The 25,228-nt window shown below is 39.0% G+C and overlaps 1 protein-coding gene across 3 annotated transcripts in view; it reads right to left on the bottom strand.

The window, feature by feature from the left end:
* Positions 1-25,228, bottom strand: part of LOC137592145 (ADP-ribosylation factor-like protein 15) — a 95,460-nt gene that overhangs the window by 48,589 nt on the left and 21,643 nt on the right. For all 3 annotated transcript variants that reach the window (XM_068310071.1, XM_068310070.1, XM_068310072.1), the window contains exons 2-3: positions 11,362-11,506; positions 10,240-10,299 (exon numbers count right to left, since the gene is read on the bottom strand). In XM_068310071.1, coding sequence (XP_068166172.1) covers positions 10,240-10,299; positions 11,362-11,506 — 205 coding nt within the window. The remainder of the gene's footprint in view (positions 1-10,239; positions 10,300-11,361; positions 11,507-25,228) is intronic.

Below are 25,228 nucleotides of genomic sequence, written 5' to 3'. Positions count from 1 at the left end.
AGTGGTGACGCTCTTTCTCTGCCTCTCACCGACATTAACTCCCCCGTTGCTCTAAAGGTAAGCTAGATGCTACAGTACCGTACAGTGGATAGTTATCACCAACAGCTGACTCTGTTTTTGTTGGATGAACTTAAAAAAACTGGCAAAGTATTCCTTGAGGCATTTCTTCTTCTAAAGGATTAAATAAAAAAGAACAAAATCCTACCATAAACTAATCAGAATTCAAAGCAATCGTGTGAATTCAAAGTGATACTTAACGGTAGATATTGGAACATAACTACATATTTTAATATGATTATATGTTTTTATGCTTATTTATTGTACAGTAACATGACATGTGCTTAATGGTTTTCTGATGATTTTAAGTCCAATATTTGTGGCAGGCAGTCGTAAAGTCAAGTGAAATGACGCAAATCTGGTTTTTATTTTTTATGTATTATTTTGAAAACCGATGTATAATCGATAACGACTTACTTGGAACCACCTGTACTTGTATTTTTATTATGTGTTGTTTTTATGTCCTGTTATTGTTTCTGGTACATCTTACTGAATAGTACTTAGTATTAACGGCACTTAAATGCCTCAAATGGCAATTATACATTGAAATTTAATAAATAACAACTTAAAAACAAATCAACTTACAAACCATCTCTCTGAACCAATTGTGTTTCTATGTATATTTAATTTTTAATTTAATTTAATTTAATACACTGTTATAATCCCCGAATGGAAATTAAGAACTCACACTCTAGTTTTCGTTAGTCAATCAAATTACACGCATGCATATTCGTGTGTACAGGCCCCTGTAATTCACACAACCACACAAAAGGGGCCCTGTAAGCATGCAAGGGAGGTAGAGTGGCAGGCAGCTCCTTCTTGGTGTGCCTTAAATGAGCAATTTCTTAAAGGGGATGGCACCTTGCTCAAGGGCATTTTTTTGGCCGGGAGCGTGAATCGAACCGCCGATCTTGAATCATACGACGACCCACTCTACCGACCGCTTTACCACTGAACCACTGCCACCCTTTTTGTGAGCATGCCATAGCCTTTCTGGTTCAAATAGAAATAAGCATATTTTGCAGTATGAATTTCTAATAAGTGTCTCATACTAAATTTCTCAGTAATACCACAAGGCATGACTTCAAAAGACCTGATTGTAAACTACATTATTCAGAGATAGCCTGTTTATATTTAAGGCCATTTGAATACCAATACCACAGCAAAAACATATGGTGCACTATTTTTGTTGCTGCCCTAATTTTTGGTAATAACATCCCCTCAGAGGGTTTAGTTCACCTTTTTTGTTCTTAAGAAGTGTACTCTGGTAACCCAGCTTTGGATCTCTGAAATGATAATAATTGTGAAAGAAAACTACATGCTCACAAAATGAGTCATTCATAGGCATTTTGTCCTCACCAACAGGCAAAGCTTTTCAAGAGAAAATACACTTTAATGAGAAATGTTTACAAGCATCTTTTTCTATTCTATTCTTTTGTTCATGTAAATATCCTGTCCTTCATCTTCATGTGTGGTTACTTCCTCGGTGTTGTTAATATCCTCCTCATTAGGAGATATATTCTAATGAGGAGAATAATAATATCTTCCTAAATCTAAGTCCACCGAGCACAATCTCTGACACCACCTTTCTCTATCTCCTCTAAAGCAAAAACATTCAGGGTCCAAATCACTTCCGGATAAGATGTACTGAAGGTCAAGAGAAGGTATCCAAATATCCTTAACCTAAGAAAAATCATAATCTTAATAAACCTTTAAATGTTGAGTTCATTATTAAAAAAACACTGATGAATCCTACTTGTGATTTTTTTCATATAAAATACATCCCTTTGCCATATCAAACGCAGGACACTACTGTACTAACCTAGATGAACACTTTACACTGATGAGTTACTTCCTTTTAACTTTTATATACTACTGTTGCTCATAAAAAGGTAATTGCCAAGAAGTGACCAAGTGTGACACTGGCAAATGATTAAACATCACTCAGTACTCTCAGTGACATTTACCTTCCCTCCTCCATGCTCTCCCTCCTTTTTTCCTTTCCTCACCTACTCTTTCTGCTCGCACCTCTAACTGGAGTGGAAACCCATCAGACAAAGTGGCACTTGAGAGATTGACTAGGGAAGTTTCTCTATTCGCCTGGAAATGGTGGAATGTCCGTCATGCCTCATTGGTTCTTGCTGGCAACTTCTGCCACCTATTGGTCTGATAGGAGGACTTTTAAGCATGATGTCATGATTGCTTTGGGTGTACTGGGAGCCCTGCTACATGTCACCAACCACGGAAGGGCTACATTAGTAAGAACTTATTACTTTTACTGGCGTCCCTTACTTCCTCTGAAGTTCTCCGTCTTAACACTTTATTTCATCCTCTGTATATAGTTCATGATTCAAAAAAGAAATATTCTATTTTACTACTCACAGGGCAACAATTTAAAAGGGAAATTGCATTTATGCATGCCATGTGTCTTGCAGACCTCCTAAAGTATTGATTTCTAAATTGGAAACGTCATTCATTCATTCATGAATGAAATAGTTAAAAGCTTTGGCTAAATCAATTTTCTGGCTGAATCATGATCCAAGTTTTCTAAATTACATCAAATTATTAGAGAATTGTTAGTTATCCTTGCAATAAATTCACTGGTGTATCAGACAGTACACTTCTGGAATGCTTATTTCATGAAAGGTCTACAGTAGACAGACAGACAAAGTATTGCAGAAATTGCATAAGACTTTAAATACTGATGAACAGATCTACCTCGGGTATATATATGGTCCTAACTGACAGGATCAGAACTAAAACTGTTAAGTCATATATATTTGTGCAGGATTAACTTGTTATCCTATTAGTTCTCAGCTCTCTCGGAAAATGCCTCAAGAAGTTTCCTACATGTTCACATCTATCCAAACAAGCACTATACCAGCAAACAAAAAAGTAAAAGTGTATACATTATTTCCTGTAGTTGTTTTTACAACTTCAACATGAGAGCACATTGAGCCGTCAATGATTAACTGTTCTATGTACATTACAGAAAATGTGCTGTTATGCCTGTAATGTCAGAGATCAAATAGAAATTTGATCTGAAGAAAATGCTTCACCCTCTTCACCCATTTCTCCTGAACCAGGAAAGACCTTTAAAATCCTCTGCAGCAAACAGAAACAAGTAACAACAAGGCAGTCAGAGACTGCAACATCCCGCAACACCCCTGAATTCAAATTTTACCCTGACTTACTTTCATAGATCAAATCACTAGCTTTCATCTATGGACTTACTCACATTGGCCTTCTCCCTCATCTTTGACAGAGTGTACAAAAGTTGAAATTTGACCTTGACCTACTTTTCTCAAGGTCAAGGTCATCATCTCATCTTCATCCCCTTTGCCGCCCAAGTAATGTGCTTTTTGTTTCATCTTTCTATCTGTAACGGTTACAAAGATATTTGGTGGACTAATGGACTGACGAACAGAAGGACGAATGGACGAACACACAAACACTGACAATTATTTCACCGCTTTGAAGCGGGATGTAAAAAGAAGTGGAATCGCTTATTTAATGTAAAGCACACCACATATAAATAAGGAACATTTTGGCATGGTTTTAGGTCTGAAAGACAGATTGTTTTATGCACTACATAACTTATTGTACATAAATGGCCAACTGCTAAGGCCCACTATTAAGGGAAATGATAATCAGAATGCAAAATGTATTTATGAGTCCTGTATTGTGGTGTCAGAAGAGCAAATTGCTGACAGAAAACTTATTTTGGGTTTGTGTTTGAATGCATATTATGTTAAGCTAGCTACAAATTTTACAGGAAACAATTAACTTACTTATTCACAAACACAAACAGCAACTTCTGTGTTAATTGACTCAGTCTTGAAGGAAATTTTTATCCACATTTGTTGTTGGAACCTATTCTGTCCCTGTGGTTGCCCCCCTGTTTCAGCTCAAGTAAACCCATCTTTCCTCGGCGATGAATAAGCATACAGTATATGGGTAATGTCTCCAGTGTACCCTGAACTACAGACCGACTTATTTGTTGCTGAATAGCTTAGTCAAGTATTGCGTGACCAAGTTTTCTCAACATCTTGAATTTAAGGAACATTAATTTTAATGTAAATTTTAATCAAAGATAAGTTTAAGGACTTAAATTGAATCTGTGTAACAGGTTATAAAAATATAATGAATGGTTCTTGGTTTGAGACACTGCAGAAGTCAGAATGTTGACAGTATGGTAAGAGTGGTATGGTAATCCCCGAAGGGAAATTAAGAAATTGCAGTTAAGGTTCAATATTCCCCAAGTTAAAAAGTGAAAACACAATGCTTGAAATGTGCTTATGTGTTTCAAAAGTCACCATTGTCAGAAACATTTACAGTATATTATAATGACATTTGATCTAAATTAGGCTTCTGTTGAGGTTTGCTCTATTTTATATTAAAATATAAAAGACTTTTTCAAAAATTGCCACCCTCATACTTTTTTCCAGCTTTTATTGTGGACAGCACATCTTGCTGATCAGGTCTTCATTCACTCTTGAAAATTGGAACACTGAATGCAACAGTCTTTGAAGTCTCCCTAATAAAAAACAGACAGCATTTTTTTTTTCACTGCACTGAACAAAACAGCTACAATACAGCGATAGCAGGGAGCGGTGGGACAGGCGAGGGAGGCCTCTCGTTATAAAGTTTGCTTACGTCATTGAGGAAAGAGCTGGGACTGGAGCTGGAGTGAGATGGAAAACACTTCAGCTGTTGATACACCCATCAACCTGCCGTCACAGCAGTGTCTGTTTTTAAAGTAAACAGATCGTGCATGAGGCCAAGGCTAAAACACCCATCAGTCCCTCTCATTTATGCACGAAACTGACAAATGTGGTGGAGAGGAACATGGTCCCTTCATATTTAAGGTGAATAAATTGTAATTGAATAATTTGGCTGTGTCTTTTTGTTGCTTAGGACCCCTCCATTTTAGTTGGTAATTCATTTTTATCATGTGCAACTGTGAGAAACACAGCTGCTTATAGTTATTGTGACTGGTCATTTAATCACTACTGTACTTTGTATTCCACTATAACTAACCCTCATATATCTCATGATATCATGTAAACATGAATGCGTCCACATTGTCATGTACTTGACAAGGGACTTTCAATGTGCAATGCTAGAAAATAATATAAATTACTCTTACATTGCAGGGTAAATCCTATCCTTCTAAGTATACATAATGCATCCTTCATGCCGTTTCAGTAGAACCAACCCAACATCAAATAGATCCTATCCTTAAATCTCATGTCTTGTTATGTTCAGGACCCCCCAAATCTGCAGCTTCCAGCATCTGCTTTAGACCTAAATGACAATTTGCAAATTATCTCACTTTAGGTAATCTATTTTCCTATGCAAATAAAAGCTCTGCTGGGCAAAGAAACACGCACTGTGGTCTTGTTTGATAGTAATAAGAACCACATTGGGTTTACCATAACTACAACACAGTGAATATTTTCCCCTACAGATGTGCTCACATACTTTGTCCGTTGTTGCTCATAAACAACAAGTGGATGTTTTGTAACATTTCTGCATTCTACCCATCTCCTTTTGTGTTCATGTGCAGCCCGGTTTCCCAAAAATGGAGAATGGGAGCAAAAACAAAAGTGTTGCGTTTATATTTTTGTTGAGTGTATTTAAACAGCGTTTCTCTCACAGGTACATTCATAATCAAGCTCACGTGCAACCATCTCACAACCATCTTGAAATGAAAGCACAAAAACCTTTAATTTGACACAGTGAAGTACATGTCTTCAAATTAATTGTATGATTAGTGTGTTGGAACATAAGGAATTGGAAAGCCTTGCAATAAATATTGTTCAAGACAGAATGATTCAAGAGCAACTATCCACCAATACAAATCAAAAGCCTCAAAGGGAAGGACTGTTGATTATATGACCACTCCTTCATTATCTGACATTGCATGGCATAAATGAACACTGTGAAATGACCTGTCTAGACTTTACGTCATGGCCCTGGCACATTGACACACATTCTCAAGCTCATACACACACACTCAATACATTGATTCCCATCTTTGTCTGTGAAGGTGCCTCAACCACCTAGTCCCAATGAGTGGAAAAAGCTAGATAAAAAGGGTGGCAGGCCAAATAATGCAAAATTGTCAATGTTAACCAACTGAATATAAAATAGTGTAATGTATTAAAATTAGTGAGAAAAAATTTGATTTGATGATGTGAATGCACATTTTCAGTGCTTCTATGTCGATCTGGCAGGCCAGCCGTTTTAGAACAAAATGCACGATAGTCTTTGAGCATCAATTTGATTTCGGCTTTTATGTTCAGATTTCTTCTAATTAAGTAGTATAAGTTGCAATATAGGTGATATCACCTTATTGTGCCTGTTGGGAAATTTCATAAATGGAAAACCAGCACTGGTACATGTTACTTGCATGAATGCTGTGAAACTGCACACAATTTATCTGACTTTAACAAATAGCTGCCAACATAAGAAATACCTGGAAGTATCTGTACACTGATGGACACACTTTTTGAAACTGGTATGTCTATTTTCATATTTAAATGGTGTATAAATGAGCTTTAATAGAGTTCATACCAGGCAACAGAGAGGACAACTGGACACCTCCGTCAGTCTGCACAAGGTTAGCTATGGCTACATACGTAGTTTACCATCACCAAGTATGAATGAGGAGTGAATGAATTATGTATCCAATGTAAGCGACTTTGAGTGTGTCCAGAAAATTGATATAAAAATCTAATCCATTATTATTATTATTATTATTATTATTATTAGGACAACTGGATCCCAAAGTCGACTCAAAGTTACATGTTTGGGTAACTCTCCACTCTTTGTTGTATTTAGGATGTGTTTGCTTGCCAAAGGTGCTGACCGTAACGTTTGCTTCTCATGTGCCCTTCTCCAGTTCAACCCAAACCTTTTTTATCTCAAGTATGAACTGACCTAAGTAATAATTGCACTGCTAACAAACATGAGAACATAAAAGTAAAAAAATAATAATAAAAATCAAGACTTGAGGTTTCAAGAGGAGAGTGCTTGAACTGCTCTACTTACTCTATGAAAAGGAATATGTATTCACATCTGACAGGCCCACAATGTTCCTTCTGGTTTCTTGCAATCGAGGTTGTTACGTAAGGAAAACTTCCTTCACATTTGTACAGTGATACCTCTACTTACGAATGTCTCTACTTACGAAATTTTCTACTTACGAAATTTCTCAGCAGGAAAATATTACCTCTACTTACGAAAGAAATTTCGACTTACGTAATGTAAAAACACAGTATCGGTTGATACTTGAATCTCCCACAGGTTCCTGTACGCGACATTCTCATAGCTGCTCTGCCATTGGCTATTACCTATTACTAATCTTCCTGGCATCCCATTGGCTAAGAAGGATGCCACTCCACCTCTGTATGGAGGTAGAACGGTGCTTATGGAGTGTCTCGGCATTCGGCACTCGACCCGTGAGGTAGTCTGATAGTTTTGCGCATATAGAATAACTTTTTGAGTCTATGCATCACATCTTATGTTATTTTTCTTCATTGCTGCTGTTGTGTAAAATAAAGTTAACCCATGCTTAATTACCTGTTTTAAAGCCATAAGGAGAGAGAAAGAACACTGACAACATGGAATGCTGGGCTTGCACTAGGAGGTAGTATGACTAAGCCACTGTGGCTCAGTGTAAAAGAAGTGAGCAAGCCACAAAAAGCCACATTGAAAGCCCAATATTTTTTTTCTCAATATTCGATCGTATGATTTTGTGTGTGTGTGTGTGTGTGGGGGGGTATTCTGCCGTGGAACACCCCCCCAACCCTATTGGTAAGCCATAGTTTAGTTTAGTTTTTTTAAATTCGATAATATGATTTTTCATTTCAATTTAAAAAGGCATGAAAAATAGCAAGCGAGGTGAATACACATTTACATCCATCACTGGTTATTCCTGCCGGTCATAGGGATCAAAAGTCTAAGACTACAAAAAAAGTATTCATAATATCTTTCATTTACCTACTGATTGGTCTGTCCCCACTCCTACCCCCTCTCAGCATTCACTATTTGTTGTTCCATTAGAATTTTAACACAAAATCTACTATAAAACACTCATTTTCTTTCGATCGATCGTCCTCGCCTTGTCGTACACCAATTAGTGGGTTTAGCTTGTGAAAACAGAATCTTTTTTTTTTTTCATTGGACGAGAGGAGGTCATGACCCAAGTGCATATTTAATGATCGGGAGTGTTCGGGTCACTTCGGCTATTTCCATCAGCATGCGCAACGCCTAGCGAGAGAAAAAGTTTTTTTTCTTATGTTATCGCTCAGGGATTTTCGCGAGGCCAAAAAAGTTGTAAGTTTTAGCCTTTTTTTCCTAAAAATAAGAACGCCACTGTGGCTACACAGGCTAAAAACCTTGTAGCCACTCTGGAAATTACTTCACCTATGGCGTAGTGGCGATCAGCTAGCGCAAGCCCAGGAATGTACTCTATGTAACCGCCAGTGCATTGCAAGGATGTTCTAATCAGAATCATAGGTTCAAAGGCTGATTGTGACAACTTACTACAAAAGTAACATACAAAGAGCATCAATCCTTCCGACACCACCTTTTAATCACACATTATGGAAAAAGACGCCAAACAAATGGGTTGCATCAACAGATTTCATGTCAGAATGAACCTTAAATATGACACTTCACTCTAAATAAAAATTGGAGCACAGTGTTGAGGTCTCAAAGCATCAAGTGCTTGTTTTTATCGTGTCCCATGCATTACAGATGGCACCATAGACTGTTCCAGTATTTTTGTTTTATGTAGAAAGGAAGAGGGAGTAAATGGACATTGAGGGGGGCAGACAGAAAAAAGACCAGATTTCATCATCTTTGCTGTGTTTGTTGCCTATACTAATGTATCTAAATCAAACATGTCATGCGTGGGACCAGTGTTTTTCCAACCACAATAATGTCCCACCAGACTGGCTTTGAACCAATCCAGAAAAAGCTCTTTTGAAAACCTTCTAAAGCAGTCTGTCCAAATTTGGTAGCACCCACTTTGGTGGTCCCCCAGTGCCTCTTTGTGTGTGTTAGTGTCGAAATCTGTGCCCTGTATTTTTTCATCTTTTCAGGAGGCTGGGGTGGATGAGCCTTCAAAACATGAACTGCACCTGTCATAAGCATACAGTGCACAGACAACATAAATTATTTCAATGCCTCACAAACCAACTGATTTCAATTTGTCACTGTGTTGCTTTTAGGTGAAGGGATAGTGCCGACATTTTACCTCTCTTTAGATTCCCTTTAAGGGCTGGGAGCTTCCCATTGCCGTTGGTCTGTTTACAAACCTCTACCTCAAGATCCCTCGTGTGTGCTTATTAAATGGCTTCCTCGAGTGCTGTGTATTTCCAGGAATAAGAGGGCGAAGATAGCACAGCCACTTCAAAACACATTAACAGGTCTGACGTCAATTGTCAGCTGTGACCCGAAAGGTGTGATGCGTCATTCATTCATAGTTATTTGAAACAAAAAAATGGTTCATGTGGAGAGATGAATGATATCAAATCAACCTTTATCTCAAAGTAAAAAAAACATTTAAAACAAACAGCAAATGAGCACATTTATGTAATAAGTGTAAAATTATAAAACTAAATATGTAATTCAGCGCTTCCCCAACCATTAAGAAAATATATTGTAACTTTGCTATGGGGTGCACAGTGGTACAGAGGGTCTTGCTGTTGCCTCACAACACGAATGTTCTACGTATTACTTCTTCTGAATGTTTTGACATTTTATGTTAACTACTGGCCGAGTTAACTGAGGAACTTAATGGAAATAAAACAGAGTAATCAAGCATAAAAGGGAGTGTCACACTTTTGATTACCAGGAATCACATCGGCGTGTCATTCTCTTAAGTGTAGTGGAATAAGTCAGTGGATTAAAGCTTGGCTTAGCTTTCACACCCTCCAAGGATAGAAATTCATTCAGCAGAGGTAGAGATGTAAAAGTTACCTTGCAGTACTACAGTATTTTATTTTGTTTATTTTAATGTCCTGTAGGGAATAGTACTTCATTCAATATTTACAGCAGATATGTTTGTAGGTTGAGGACTATCTGTCATGTGACTCCCAATTTACGGATGCAGTGAACCTGCTGACCAGGATTACAAAAAAATGTTTAGTTAAGAAATAACTTTCTTACCTCCAAGTTCTTTCACATTCAAGATGGCATTTGGAAATGGTACGGCTTTGATGCTGAAACCTGAGAAGAAGGGAAAAAAAGTCCATTGTTGTAATGTCAGTGTGTGTGTGTGTGTGTGTGTGTGTGTGTGTGTGTGTGTGTGTGTGTGTCTGTGTCTGTGTCTGTGTGTGTGTGTGTGTGTGTGCGCGTGCGCGTGCGCGTGCGCGTGCGCGTGCGCTATTTAGTGTACCTTTTCTAAACCAACAGGTGAATGCAGTAATAACTGACATCTTAGGCATAATGAAAAGTCAGATATTTGGAAAATCACATTTTGTTGTCCCACTTAGGTCTTCTCCTGTGTGTGTGAACAACGTATAAATTGAACAACCATTAATCTGTCAATCCATGGTTGTTCAATTTACACGTTGTTCACACACACAGGAGGAGACCTGACAGGGACAACAAATTGTGTTTTTTGGAATATCTGACTTAACTGCTACATTAACTAATAATAAAAAGCGTTTTCTGTAGACACTGCAACAAATCATAAAGTAATAAATAGGGGAAACCACAGGAGACACTCTCTTGAGTGAACACCTGACTTAAACAACCCCTGCCATAAAAAAACCCCACAATAATACAGGATGCACATTTAGGAATTTTATGTAACTCCTCCTGGTGAAAGTGCACAATGACTTATTCTGAAATGGTACTCCTGCAACATGTCAAAGCTGACTGCTGACAAAGCCAGGCGAAGAAAAAGGAATGTCAGTGTCTGTATATATGGAAAGCAGAATGCTGACTACCAGTAGAATGATGTGCTAACCCCAAAGCCTCTTCTTCTGGACATACTTAACACCAGCCTCCATTTGACTGGAAGAAAGATGGAGAGTATTGACTGGTGAGATAGAGCAGAGCATTTCTGCCAGTAGTGCCGGGAGTTCGAAGCCATACTGAAGACATTATCCTCTTTGTTGGAGGACTGTAATACCTGGATAGTATTATACATATGGATGACAATATGATCTTAAAAAAATAAAGTGTGCACAAGAGAAAAGAGACCGATATAATGTATATAGGGGCTTCTATGACAATACACACATTTTCAATTGAAATAATCCTCCAAGTGTGCAGTGTATGTACCTGTTGTCGGTAAAATGTTGTCGCCCCCCTCATTACAGAGTCGTGAGAGTAGGCTTGTCTTTCCAGCACCTGTTAGGCCAATGCACACCACATCATACTCTGGTCTTGGTGGCGGTGGTCCTTTACAGCAAAGTGCCCGGAAACACTAAAACAAAGCAAATGAAACAAAGAAGAAACTGAGGATGGACGGCAAGCTGTACACAAGACTCTTATGAGCATTATCTTCATAACATTGAAAAGGAAACTCTAGCTCATGTAGAAACAGGTCTGGTCTATGAAGAACATCAATAATATCAGTTGATGTAATGCCAGGTCCAAATGACTTGACATTTTGTCTTCCAAGATTCACTCAGATTAGGCAATCACAGTGCAAGAAATGCTTGCCACAGCTTGGCTGGAAAACTAGCAATGTTAAAAGATTGGCATTGATCATTTGTTCATGTTGAGAAAAGTCACATATTTACTACATAAATAAAATTTCAATGATCCTTTCCTGGGTCTCATGAAGAAAACAGAGGTAATGGTATAGAGTTAAGTTATAAACATTACATAAATGAAGCTACCTCTATTTCAGCATTTACATAGAAGATATGACATACACTAGGGATGACCATTGATTTCTAGATATTGAAATAGTCATTAAATTATTTTTAGAAATGAGCAAGCTTACAGATTTATGGTTTTGATATTAAAAAGTGTTCCCCTTGTTTTTTTACATAAGAGTTGTAGTAATTTGGTAACATACATTTTTTCCATCATCTCTTACTACAAGACTGGAAAAATCACATATCGCCATAATGCACCTGAGCCGCAAACTAATTTCTTAGTGAAGAAATTACTCCAACCATGATCATTACAAATAACATCTTTGAAAGAGAAGCCCATCTCTAAATGAAACATGATACATTTTTGACACGTTTGCAGTCCAACAAACCAACAATCAAAGAATTATTGAAAAGATACACCCATCCATAACAAAAGCCAACACATGTTACTACAGTATAGTCTACCAGAATGTACTTAAAAAAGGTATAAGCATTAATGAACTCATTGAACACAGTTACATGAATGTGAATACTGGCGCAACATAATTTTGTGGTGTGTGTGTAAACCTTGTCTGACTGGGCCCTTATGGCGGTCGGAGGCAGACCTGTCAGTCCATGAATCACTGAGGGCCTGCTGTGAGACATTAAGGGGCAAATGCAGTATGAACCGTGAATGAGGTCTTTAAACTTCTGTAGAGAGATCAGTATCCACAACTAAAATGAGATCTATTTTATTAGCAAGACAAGAACCAGTCTGGACAAGGCAGGCGAACGCATGCAAACATATACACACACTCCCATCCACAATATCACATTTCACTTGGAAGAACATCAACACGAGATTGCTTAATGCTCTTGTCAAGGGATGATCCTGTTCAACACACTGCTACTCTGTTCAATCAAAGACTGACAGGAAGGAAAACATTCAAAGTGTACATGAACTGCTCCACATCTGTGCGCACATTCTCCAGGTGTGCTTGGGCATGCCATTACAAATGTATAACTCAGTGGGGAGAAGCAGATATAAACAAATGTGTCAACTTTAAGTATTTCTGGCAAATATTCAGGATTTTGGCTTAATATTATCTACAAAAATTCCTATTGACATGTTTGTTTTAACAGCACCCTGCTTCCTGTCTTGGGACTAATGATGCCAAATGAACAAGAACACTATTCGCACAAGCAACAATTACTTAGAGACAGGCTTTACTCCTTACAATCCGGAGGGAAGTGAGAAAGGGCTGACTGTTGCTGCCTCAATTCTTCCTCATACCCCTAGACATCAATGACCACCAGGGTCAGTTTTCAGAGCCATGCCAAAACAGAGCTGCTGTTTGATGGAGATGTGGGGAATCTGCTTCAACAGAACCAGACGTTGGCTTAGCAACCTGACCCCCCCGACTCCTTGGTGAACCCGTCAGTCTGCTCAAACAGGAAACATTCTCTGCATGCAGAAAAATGGTAAGATCAGAAACACACGTGTGTCACAAGGGGGAACACATGTAAAAACTTGGTTTGATGAGGTCATACTATTCTTTTTCTTGCTCTCTTCTACCCCTGTCACCTTTACCTCCCACCCACCCTCCCTGAATCCACATGTAACTCTTGTACAAGGTTTAATCTCCCTTTCAGCTCAGCTGTCAATCCCACAGCTGAAAGGGATTGACAGGTAAGGAAGCAAGAGACTGAAATATGGAGAGATGGAGTTGCTATGAGGTCCAAATATAAAGCAATCTGAAGTTGAATGACTTTTAATCATCACCTTTATGTGATTATTACTGAACACAGTTTATGTGATAAGGATAACAACAGGGAAGTTTACAGGGACGTGACACTGATTACATTAGAGCTGAATGACAAAACAAACCACACTGTCACTACCTTCCCATGTAGTGTTGAAGAAGAAGATATACCAATGAACATCCGGGGCCTGTGAGACAGACGCTTAAGCTTCCACCTGTGGCCCTTTGACAGCACAAGATTGAAGAGAACAGCTTACTGAAAAGGCTCACAGAAGCAAAATAAATACGTCCAAAGGCCTTAGCTTACCTCAAGACATGGAACTCCCCTGTTAAACACACACTCAATGGAATAGGAGTTACTGAGACTGTGAGCGCATATGAGAAGGTCTAATGATGACGACTTCCAAAAATCTACTTAGGCATCCAGAAAGACAGCTGAGATTAAAACAGAAAACTGAATGCAAAATCAGCAGTTCCCTGAATGAAGTTTGAGTGATACACAATGAGTTTATATACATGAACAGAATTATAAAAATACTCTCGTCATAGAGAGAACATGTGCCGGAAGCTTTATTAGCTTTACTTCCTTGTCTGTTATCAAACTGCGATGAGACTACTTGTGAAATTGAAAGAGGACAGTCTGCAGGAAAAACAAATAAAACCTTACAACTCCTCGCCAAAACACTCGACATAAAAAGCAATTGCTAGACTTTATCGATTGTCTGCCTCTTATAGGATTGGACATGTTTAAATTGTGCTTCCCTGAAAAACCTGCCGAGACATTACCTCACTGTTGCTGTGAAAGCTGATTAGCAAGGCCTTTATGTAAATGAGTAAACACTGCTGAACAGAAGTATCACTGAAGACACAGCGAGGCTGCACTTATTCAGACAAATATCTTCGTGAATGACGCATGACAGAAAAAGTGAAAGAAAACAGCCTCCAGTCTTGAATTTGAAAAAGATGTAAAGACATTTAATGGATGACATAAGTGGGCGTCCTGGCCATGGACCAGAGCTCAGGCACATTAGAACAGAAGACACTGCCACTGGTTTACCAGGGATATCTTTTTAGCTCCGAATATTTGCCCCCCATGCACGCAGCCACTGGTAAACCAGTGGCAGGTATAAAATGAAAATAATCACAACAGTTTCCCATTTCTCTTTTCTTTTAAACAGCACTCCAAGTTACACTGCCTGCTACAGCATGCAGCCTAACTAACATCACCATTGAGTTTACTATGCATTTGTACATGTTTTATTTTTTGTTCTATTTTTGGAAGTAATAAAAATCCCCATTAGAGAGAAGTCACTACCACTGCACTAAATAAATTAGTACTTCATGTTCAGTCTCTGGACATGTCATGACAGGAGAATGGGCAACGACTTGTCAGACACATGTCAGAGGTACCCCAACAAACTGTTTTCACATATGCTAATAGTAACAAGGAATGCATTTACACCATAATGCTTATCAAAATGTTGCAAATTCCATACTTATTCACACAACTGATTTGAAATATGTTAAGATGCAATTAAAAGATACTTTAATACAGAAACAAGGCCATTTAGTTATGCACATGAAGTGGATGACATTGGTTTAGTCCATTTAAATACAGTAGGCTGCCACTTTGAGAGCTGGATCTCAATCAGAATCATTTGGGGGTGTTCAGTTGTTGGAAATTATACCTCAGTTTTGCTGAAAACTATCCGCCCTGGGAGTGGATTTCATTCCAAAACACTGAAAAACAGAGCTTGCTTTTAGGAAGCAACTACATCCATAGTGAGTTCCCTAAAGTGGACACAAGACTCACACATGTGTGATAATCTGGAAAAACATTGCTAGATGCAATTAAAAGATACTTTAATACAGAAACAAGGCCATTTAGTTATGCACATGAAGTGGATGACATTGGTTTAGTCCATTTAAATACAGTAGGCTGCCACTTTGAGAGCTGGATCTCAATCAGAATCATTTGGGGGTGTTCAGTTGTTGGAAATTATACCTCAGTTTTGCTGAAAACTATCCGCCCTGGGAGTGGATTTCATTCCAAAACACTGAAAAACAGAGCTTGCTTTTAGGAAGCAACTACATCCATAGTGAGTTCCCTAAAGTGGACACAAGACTCACACATGTGTGATAATCTGGAAAAACATTGCTGGAAATGTGTTACTGTGATGAAGATGCATTGGCTATCCAAGACCAGGCCATTTCCACATTTTACTCCACATCAACTGATATGTTTCAACTATTTTTCTAGGTGCAGCAATGGTGCTAATGTGTGCAATAATGCCTGCTAAAACCTGCAGCATCACATTAACATCCAGTATATCCAACAGATAGGCATACCATGGTGCAAACCATGACCGCCAGTTTACACATGCTGTGTCTTGATTTCTCAACGGCAGTGGAACTAGCAAATGGGGGGGGGGTGCAAGAGAAAAGGGAAAGGACATCTGAGACACTTGCCTCTGGGAGTCCTACCCACCACAGACATGGAACAAGGACGGGTAAGCAGGCCATTTTTATTTTTCCATACCAAGTGTCGGGACAACACTTGTGTGCAGGGCTCACTTCTGACCTTTGGAAATGACAGTCCTTTATATGGTCGCCCTGACAGAGGAGTGGTGCTGACAGATATGTGTGTAATACACACCAGCCGCAGTCATAACACAGACCTTCAAAACCAGGGGCAAGTGGAGGGTGGGAGTTGAGAAGGGCATGCATGAAGGCAGTCTGTCAGGGATAGAAGGAAGAGCAGAGGGATGTAGGGGAGCTGCAGAGGGTGTGCGGGGAAAGGGGAATGGAAGGGGCACATTCATTCATCCTCATTCATCTTCTCCCCCTTGTTGTTGTTATTTTCCGCTTTGAAGCTGGATGGGGGGTGCACGGTGGGACACTGTGGTTTAGTACAGTGAGGGAAGGGGTTGCGCTGGGTGCACTGCATGCCATTCTCGTTAAGGGGTGAGAGTGACATGCTAGACACAAGGAGACCCACTACACCCTTCCCATGCTTAGTTGTAACTGCACCAACTACAGACTGCTACAGGTCTGGATTGCTAGCATTTCACATCACCTCCATCTTTTTATTCTTTTTTATATCATAAAACAAATTTAATTCAAAGATATTTGACTGTTCCATTCCACCTGATGACTTATAGTCCCTCCTGCACAAGGATTTTAACCAGAACCACTACCATCTCTTGACTCTTTGGGAGCACATTTTCCTCCCTGAGGCTGCAGGCATGATGATACCGTAGGCATGACGCTTGTCACTACATGCATGATTGCTTGGTTTCTTGAGACTTAATTGCAAGATAACAGCAAAAAGTGGATTTGGCAGCAAGCATTGTGGCACGCTTTCATCTGTAGCTACGGGCGATGAAATACAAGATTTACTGCACTTTAAAAATGATGGCCAACTAAGGACACTAAACAGGTGCCATTCATTACCCTTGCATCAGAAATAGATCCATGTGCAAACACACACACACACACACATACACACACACACACACACACACACACACACACACACACACACACACACACACACACATATATATCAAAGGGTACTGTACACTGGAACATTCAGAGGATTTGCATCACTCCCATTCCATGGCTGGACAATTCAGATCCATTTTGGTACTAATATTTCTAATCGTGAATATGTTAACTGGTGACCACAACATATTAAATAGGATATCACCGAGACATACTGAGCTTCAATGACAGACACAAAGCAAAAATAAGATGACCTTGGACATGCTCAGCATCTCGTATTTTGAAGTAGGCCATGTCGTACTTACGTTAGCAAAGCAACCCCCAACCTTTTACAGCTGTCCTCCTGCTTGAGTGTGGGGAAGCCCGACATGCTTTGCTTGTCACAGTTTTGCAGAAACATTATCCTTTTACTGGAGAGCAACACAATTCTATTATTCTATCTGCACTCACTGCCCCCCCCCCCCCCCCCACACACACACACACACACCACCACCCCCCGGCTCTTTATTCATTCATCTTACTTGTGTGTTTTTCTGACCCTCGTTTCGGAGCTCGAACACTATTGCCCTGAGACTAAGGTGTCTGGACAAGGAGACAATCTTGATTGCACACAGACACACACAGAGAAAAGCACAGAATGAGGTCAGAGCGCCCCCCAGCTTTCTGAAGGTACACACTGCATCCAGTGCAGTGCAAAAGTAGAAGAAAAACATTTTGATAACTTGCTAGCAGCAACAAAAACTGAGGGATTTGAATTAAACATGCACATTCTAGTACAAAATATGTTGCTATAAACATTTTGCATTCGCAAAAAAATACGAGTACATTCCCACAGAGCATGGATCACAGTGAAGACAGGGAAACAGACAAGTATTGGCTGCTACAGAGGCGGACAGTGGAGTTTCATCTGACAGAACTAGCATGGTCTAGACAGGGCAGGCATTTGAATCAGAATTTCCTATTCTTCCAGCTTTTTTTTGAAGTAATTCTCTACTATCTAGTCTGACATGGCTCGCGGTTGACGAGGAGATCTAATCAAATGCAGACGGCTTGTCTTGGAAAAAAAAGTTTTGGGTTAAAATGGACAGGATATCTGCTAGGAAGCCTTCTCCACAGGGCTTAGAACGCTGAAAACGTCATGAAAAATAAGGTGATAATAATCCATACAGGGACTCTGTCCACCCTAAACTTGTACTGCACCCCCGCCACCAATTATGTCAAATCTTCGCCATCCAAACTCTCAACCACTCAGTATCTATGCCCCCTCATTCCCCCTTAATCCACCCCACCTCCAAAAGTTCTGTGTACCACTACCCCAGCCTTCTCCACAAACCTTCACGCTGGAAACGCTCAAGTTTCATCACAAAGGATTAACAGGAAACCCTGACACAACCCTATTGTTGGGCAAGTAGAGGGGGTTTGGGTGGTTTTGCCACCCTAAGTGGATCTTTTTTTTTTTTTTTTGCTGGGGTCTTGATGCTTTACAGAAGGAGACTACAGAACCTAATGGCTTCAGACTTCTCATTAACTTCTCTGACATACACACAGCTACACCATCAACTTATCTCCCAACTGAATGAATGAGGGTGGTGGTAGGCGAGAGTTTTTCAGTAGCAATGTGTAGAGTCTAACAAATAAAAGATGGAGAGAGATGAAGGGTGGGGTTCATTTGTAAAATCCAATAGGATAAAAGGGGATTGAGGATGGCAAATATGTGAATGTTTATTTTTGTGTGGTATGAGGGGGAATGAGTGCTGTAAATCTTGATGTCACTGACAGGAAAATTGTTGTGGACTATTACCATAAATCTGGACAACGCTAATATGATAGGAGGCTGTAACTGTCTGGTCAGAGAAAAGTCTATAACGGTCCTAATCTGCAGCATAGAATGTTTGTTCTGCAGCACCATTTGGACATGCTGTAAGAGAGCAGTGCTCTCATCAACATTACCACACATACAGGAAAACATGTGTTTTGGACAAATTAAACTGTTCTAAAAAAATAACAATGCAAAGGATATCTCTATTACTATACATTTGATTAAAAGTGATTGCAATGAATGCAAAAAAATGCAGATAAAAATAATTTCTGAAATACTTTGAGCAAACTCAGCATGTTGTGGTTTCCATGTTATAAAAAAGACTGATACAGTATCATGCCAATACACATGTTTACTGAAGCTGCCCAAGTAATCCAATGCACATGTTAAACCTTGTCAATCTTTTGTTTCAGTTTATCTGGTTGACTTTTTGTTACTAAGTGTTCTTTATGTTCATTTTATGTGAATTTTTAAAAAATATGGTTCAAGACTCCCCCCAAGGTATTTAGTATCATATTAAATCAATAATTTTGTATAAATTTCTTTCTTTTGGAAACAATAACCTAATATTTACTGTACATTACAAAATCATCATGCACACCAAGCTGTGTACATTATGAAACTGAAGTCCTGCTCCTGAACAGCTCTGGATCAGAGGAATCAGATCGTTTATTCTTCCAGAAGTTCAAGTTCTCTTCTGCATCACCAGGTGTTAGTGGCTGTGAGCACCATTGCTATTCTGATCCACCTCATGTTTGGTGTGAACACAAGGAAATTATTTCCTCTAGACAATATGAGTGTAAACATACTACGATGATGGATTTCAAACAGACTTCCAATGTCGAAGAAAAGTTTATTTAAATTAGAGATAATCATGTTGTGGATATATGGGCAGACCAGAAGAAAGACAAAAAAAAGACAAATCAGCCAGAAGAATAGTAAACTTATTCTTTGGTTTTATCAATGTAAATCACAGGGTTTCTCAAAACCCTGGTGTCATCGGGATTATCAGAACTGTTATTTTGACAAATGCAATTGACCATGAATAAATATGTATAAATTCCACGAAAGGTACAATTTAGTGTGGGCTAAATTTATTGAAAAAACTGTTTGGGAAAACTGTCTGAAAGCTGTGTGTAAATTTAGGTCTAAAATGAAACAATGAGTCGTCATGAGGGTAAAAACACCTGATGAACAGAGCATCCAGACATGACTGGTGAATAGCAGAAAATAACAAGATGGAACTCTTGGTGTCCCCTCCAAAGAAGACAAACACTTCAAACCTAAAAATTTAATTGTTACATCATTTGTTTTATTGAATAGAGTCAGTAAGTTCACAAAGTATGATGAATTGAGGCTTTTTTCTTTTTACTCTCAACATGCAGGACTCAAGTTCATTAGAGGGGAACCTGAGACAGATCCAAGAGTTCTGGTGTGTTCAGCCAGCACTGCACAAGCTTCACATTTGTCCAACTCAGAGGGACCAGGTGTGGACCAAAGCTTGGGTTTTGCACTGATTCCAATTTGGAACCAGATTCAAAAGTCTCATTCCATCAGAAATCAGAATAGAATAAAACATTTTTTATTACATTTATTAGTCCCTAAATTATCTTCAACTGTGTCCAAGTTAAGCAATTAAGCAAGCGGTCTAATTTGACACTACACCTATTTTTTTCCAGAACTGAGGAGCATCAATAATTAGAACCAAAAATATGGTGGTGAAATTCCTCTTAAATCAAAAGATAGGAATAGGAATTGGAATCAGGAAAAAAATCTTGGCAAAATGACCACAGCACAGACTCAGATGGTCTTGGTCTCAAATAAATGTATACTATCTTATTGATTAATAATGTTCACAGGTTCCATGTCTTGAAATATCATTAACATTAAAAATTTTGCTATTTTATTGCAAAGGAAATAAAAGATTGGAGAATTAATTATATGTTTTTCAAGAATAAAAATCAGTCATTCTGAGGGTATTCACTTATAATTTGTAGAAAATGAAATGGGTTTGATGAGGAAGTTTTTGACAGGAGAAATATAATTTCAACCAGCGGGCCCACTAGACATGCTAAGAGGACTTGAGTGGCCAAACTCCCCCTTGACACATTTGTCTGTCTGGAGCCTACCTTGGAGCTGTGTGTTTCATGACATTTAATGGAAAAGTATATTTAAGTAGAAAATGGGAGTGACTCCAATAAGGGGCCCACCCACAGCAATGTTTTGTTGTTATAGTAGTTTTGCAGAAGAAAGCAAGAGGTTATAATTGTGGCAAAGCAGCTGCATTCACAGAGAGAAGATAAGTTTTCTCCACTGGACATCCAAATGGCAGATATGGGGGCCACTGAATTCAGGGGGGCTGCTGGGAGCCATTACGGTATATAAATCTTGTAACTGGAAAGGGTGATTAGCATGGCTAAATTAGCATACGGTGGCAAATCTTTGGTTTCCTGAGCACAGTGCAGGGCAAAAAGATGTTTTTCCGCATCCATGTTAGGATCAAAGCTTCAAGGGCCCCCTTTTGAACGCCCTGAAACCAATGTGCAAGAACCAAGGGGGGTGGGGGGCGCCCCATCTAACAGACATAAAAAGGATGGGTGGATGGGAATGATACTTGTTACATTTACATCAGTTATGGAACATTTTTATACAGCATCTATCCATTGATGACATATAATTTTAGATAAGAACAAATCTTAGGGCCCCCATTCTTCCTAAAACAAGTGTGGGAAAGTTTCAAGCTTAAGAACACTGCCATTAAAACTGAAAGACCCCTCCTCATCGGCCATTTCTAAGCCCCTTTGAGACAAAAACAGAATGAACAATAAATCTGTTTATACATTATGCAATAGCAAAGAATTAGGTCGATGACTTTGGAGGGCAAACTGGAAAAACTTTTTCAAGGTAAATAGATTCTCAAAGCAAAAGTGAAATATAAATTCATTAATGGAGTTAACAGTTCCTCACATCGAACAAACAAAATCGGACAAAACTGATTATTTTTAACGTCCCCAGTGACCCCATTGAACACGTCAAAGTGTGTGGATTGCAAAAAGGGTAGTGTTAGACATCAAGGGTGCGCCGAGTAGTTTCAGCAGCATAAGCAGAAATTAGTCATAACACATCAACAAGTGGATTCTAGACTATGTTGTTATATTTGACAATTTGTTCTCACAGGTGTCTTTTTGTCTACTTATTACCACACATTTATGCTGGTGAAAGAAATCCTTCAGGTAACCATGGCAAGCTGAATGCTACTCTTATTCCAAAACACACTATTTTAATCCGTTGTGTGAGACAGTTGTATTGTGTAAGTGTTACAGTATCTCCTCTGAAGTCAAGACATTTTCAGTGTCTTGAGTGCAGACAGACTGTCCATTCAGATGAATTAAAGTTCGGTCACTGGAATGCAGCATTGAAATAATTATTCAATTAATAATCCTTAAACTTCATAAAATAGAGTGTAAATGCCATAAAATTTCACTAGCTTTTACACAATAATTAGTGGTGAATGAGTCTATTTACAAGTCTATAAACGGATCGCAGCAATGTACTAAGTGGTCTGTCCAGTTCCACAACAGACACGCAGGCCACAGCTCTCTGAACTCTTGTGTACACACTGTTCACTTGATTTCTGGACTTTTAATGACCAAATGTGTCTGGTGCCACCCTTCTCTCAAAATAGACGTATTCACACTACTCTAATACAACGTGCTCCTATAATTTACACGAACTACAATTAACTTTAAGTTAAGCATAATACCACAGTGCCTGTTCTTATTTGAATACTATATATTGTAACAAAATCCATATAATTTTAACCATTATTGTTAGGGCACGTAAAGACAATAGTATGGAGTGTGACATTGATGTTGCTGAAAAAATTAATTCAACATCATATTATCCTTTTTGTGTGATTTCAGACTTAAACAAAACACGACCAACACAAAGAAAGTAAAGAGGCAATTAAAAGTACAGAAGTGGGACACATTTGAAGTGAAACCATCTGTCTTTTTTTTTTTTTCCAAAAATGAATCAGAGCCTGTTAACAAAATAAAATCCTACATTACTTTTATTATTGTTTCCATAACCATGTCCATACAACTGAAATAATGTAAGCAATATTCGAGGGAAGAGATCCCAGGTATCAAAAATAAGCCATCCAATAACGTTATCCAAATCTGTTATTAAATTAACCTAATTCAGAGAAAATTCAGTAAATGAGCAAATTCTGTCAATCAAAAAATAATTATGTGGGATTAAATGCCAAGTGCAGCATCGGGTGGTGTTTCAGGTCTGGGAAATCACGGGTCGTATCGTGCCATAACCTCTCCCATTGAGTGTGGATCTTTGAGACTTTGGGGCGTTTCGGCACGTTTGTCGGAAGTTAACCAGACACATTGTTTTAACCTTTGCTGGTGGAGTCCCTGTCTCATTCCCAGGGGCTGGCTGTGTTAAAGGGTCAATGACTTCAATAGGCCTTCATTAAGCACAGTTATTGTCAACAGTTAATTATGTAAATTAGGAGCCCCCTCATGTGGCTTGTGGATCCCTGGCTTCCCCTTTCACTGCAGCCTAACACACTAAAATGCAGCACTCTCAGCATATATACACACCATTTAGCAAATATATTCACTTAACACACACTGTATGCCTTTCATACATTGATTTACCTCCTCTCTCATGTCTTGTCAGGAATTAGAAATGGAGTGTTATGGTGCCGATACATAGATGGAGGCGAAAGAGGCCCCTGTCTCCAGTGGCTTTTCTTGCCATCAAAAGAACCTCCGGAAGGTTCTTGCTGGGCGGAGCTGAAAGCCCACCAAGTTCTCCTCATCAAGACTGGGGAGCGGGGGGCATCAGTGCCCCCTTAAAAACCAAATGGAAAAAAAAACTGCATCAAAAAGGTCAATTAGGCAAAAATGCATGACAGCCAAATTCGAACATTGTTTCTGTGATGGTAATGACAGGCCTTTAGCTACTCTGCCTCTTCCACACATCTGATGTCAGCGGCCCCCTGATTTTCAAAGGCTGGGAAGCCATCAGTAATTAATAATCACACGCTTTAGGCCCCTCAGTTGTGACTGGCGGATTCTTTGTAGAGCCAGCATCAAAAACCTCGAATCCACTTTCACTTACCTCGCATCATTGTCGGTGGAATGTGCCCAACCCCCTGGATAATACCTCAATCATTGCATATTGCTCGGTTCAGGTATATTGTGTATCCACCATTTGAAGGAGTACTGTCCTGTGTAGGTTGACTATTATGGACAGCAAGTTTAACAAACTACCCCTCAACTCTTCGTGTAAACCCATTCACCCCAACTAATTGTCGAGAGATGGGGTTGGTGTGGGCTTTGAAGGGTGGCCTGATAAAATGGCCTCCATTTTGAGTAAAAAACAATCAAAACACCAACCCAAGAATGGTTTACACAACACTTTTGCTTTTGGAACCAACCAACCTTTGGTTTTCTCCTGCAAAGCAAACTTCTCAAAAATAAGAGTCTCAAAGTAATTATGTAACTGTAAATCACAACCAGACCATGCCTTCCCCTGGTCCTAACCCACCAAAGTGAACTTTTGATAGCCCTTCCTTCTCCATCTGTTACAGGTGTAAACTTCTTTTGATAAAGGCAAAGCTCAGCGCAGGCAGCCAGCCATCTATCTATTTCTGAACTGTGGTATAACAGATGTTCTAATTCCAAAGTGAGAGATCATTTCTGATCATTTAGATCATCTGGCAAGATGCGTACACAGCAGAATCCAGAATGTATGCTTATCATCTGTTTGCTTAATGTACAGGTAAGAACTTGACTTTGGCAAGAAGGTAGAGAGGGCTGGTAGAGCTCAGCTGTGATAGATATGATATGTAAGACATAATGCAATGCACGCAATCATTCAATTAGGATGATGACACACTGTTTTGGTTGTATAACTCAGTACACCATGGACTTGAAATAAAAAAGCAATGACGAATGTTAAAGCCACAATAAGTTTACTAGTCACAATTATGTCGACTATTACAATCATTGACAGCTAATTTAGCAGTCGATGCGTTGGTTTATTTTTTTATCTCTGTTTTTCTCTTGAAATCGCTGCTGTACCTTCCACTGCCATTTCAATATTTTACTTAGCTGTTTGCACTTTATGCTACACAGTTCAACAATTGCATAGTTTAACAAGCATAGTTCATTAAACGATTTATAAAGCTGGAAACTAAAGATGACTATATAAGAGCAGTTTCATGATGGTTCAGT

Source organism: Antennarius striatus, chromosome 3 (assembly GCF_040054535.1).
Source record: "Antennarius striatus isolate MH-2024 chromosome 3, ASM4005453v1, whole genome shotgun sequence".
In the NCBI taxonomy this organism is placed as follows: domain Eukaryota; kingdom Metazoa; phylum Chordata; class Actinopteri; order Lophiiformes; family Antennariidae; genus Antennarius; species Antennarius striatus.
Note: the sequence above shows the minus strand (reverse complement) of the source record. Positions and strands in the feature narration are given on the sequence as shown.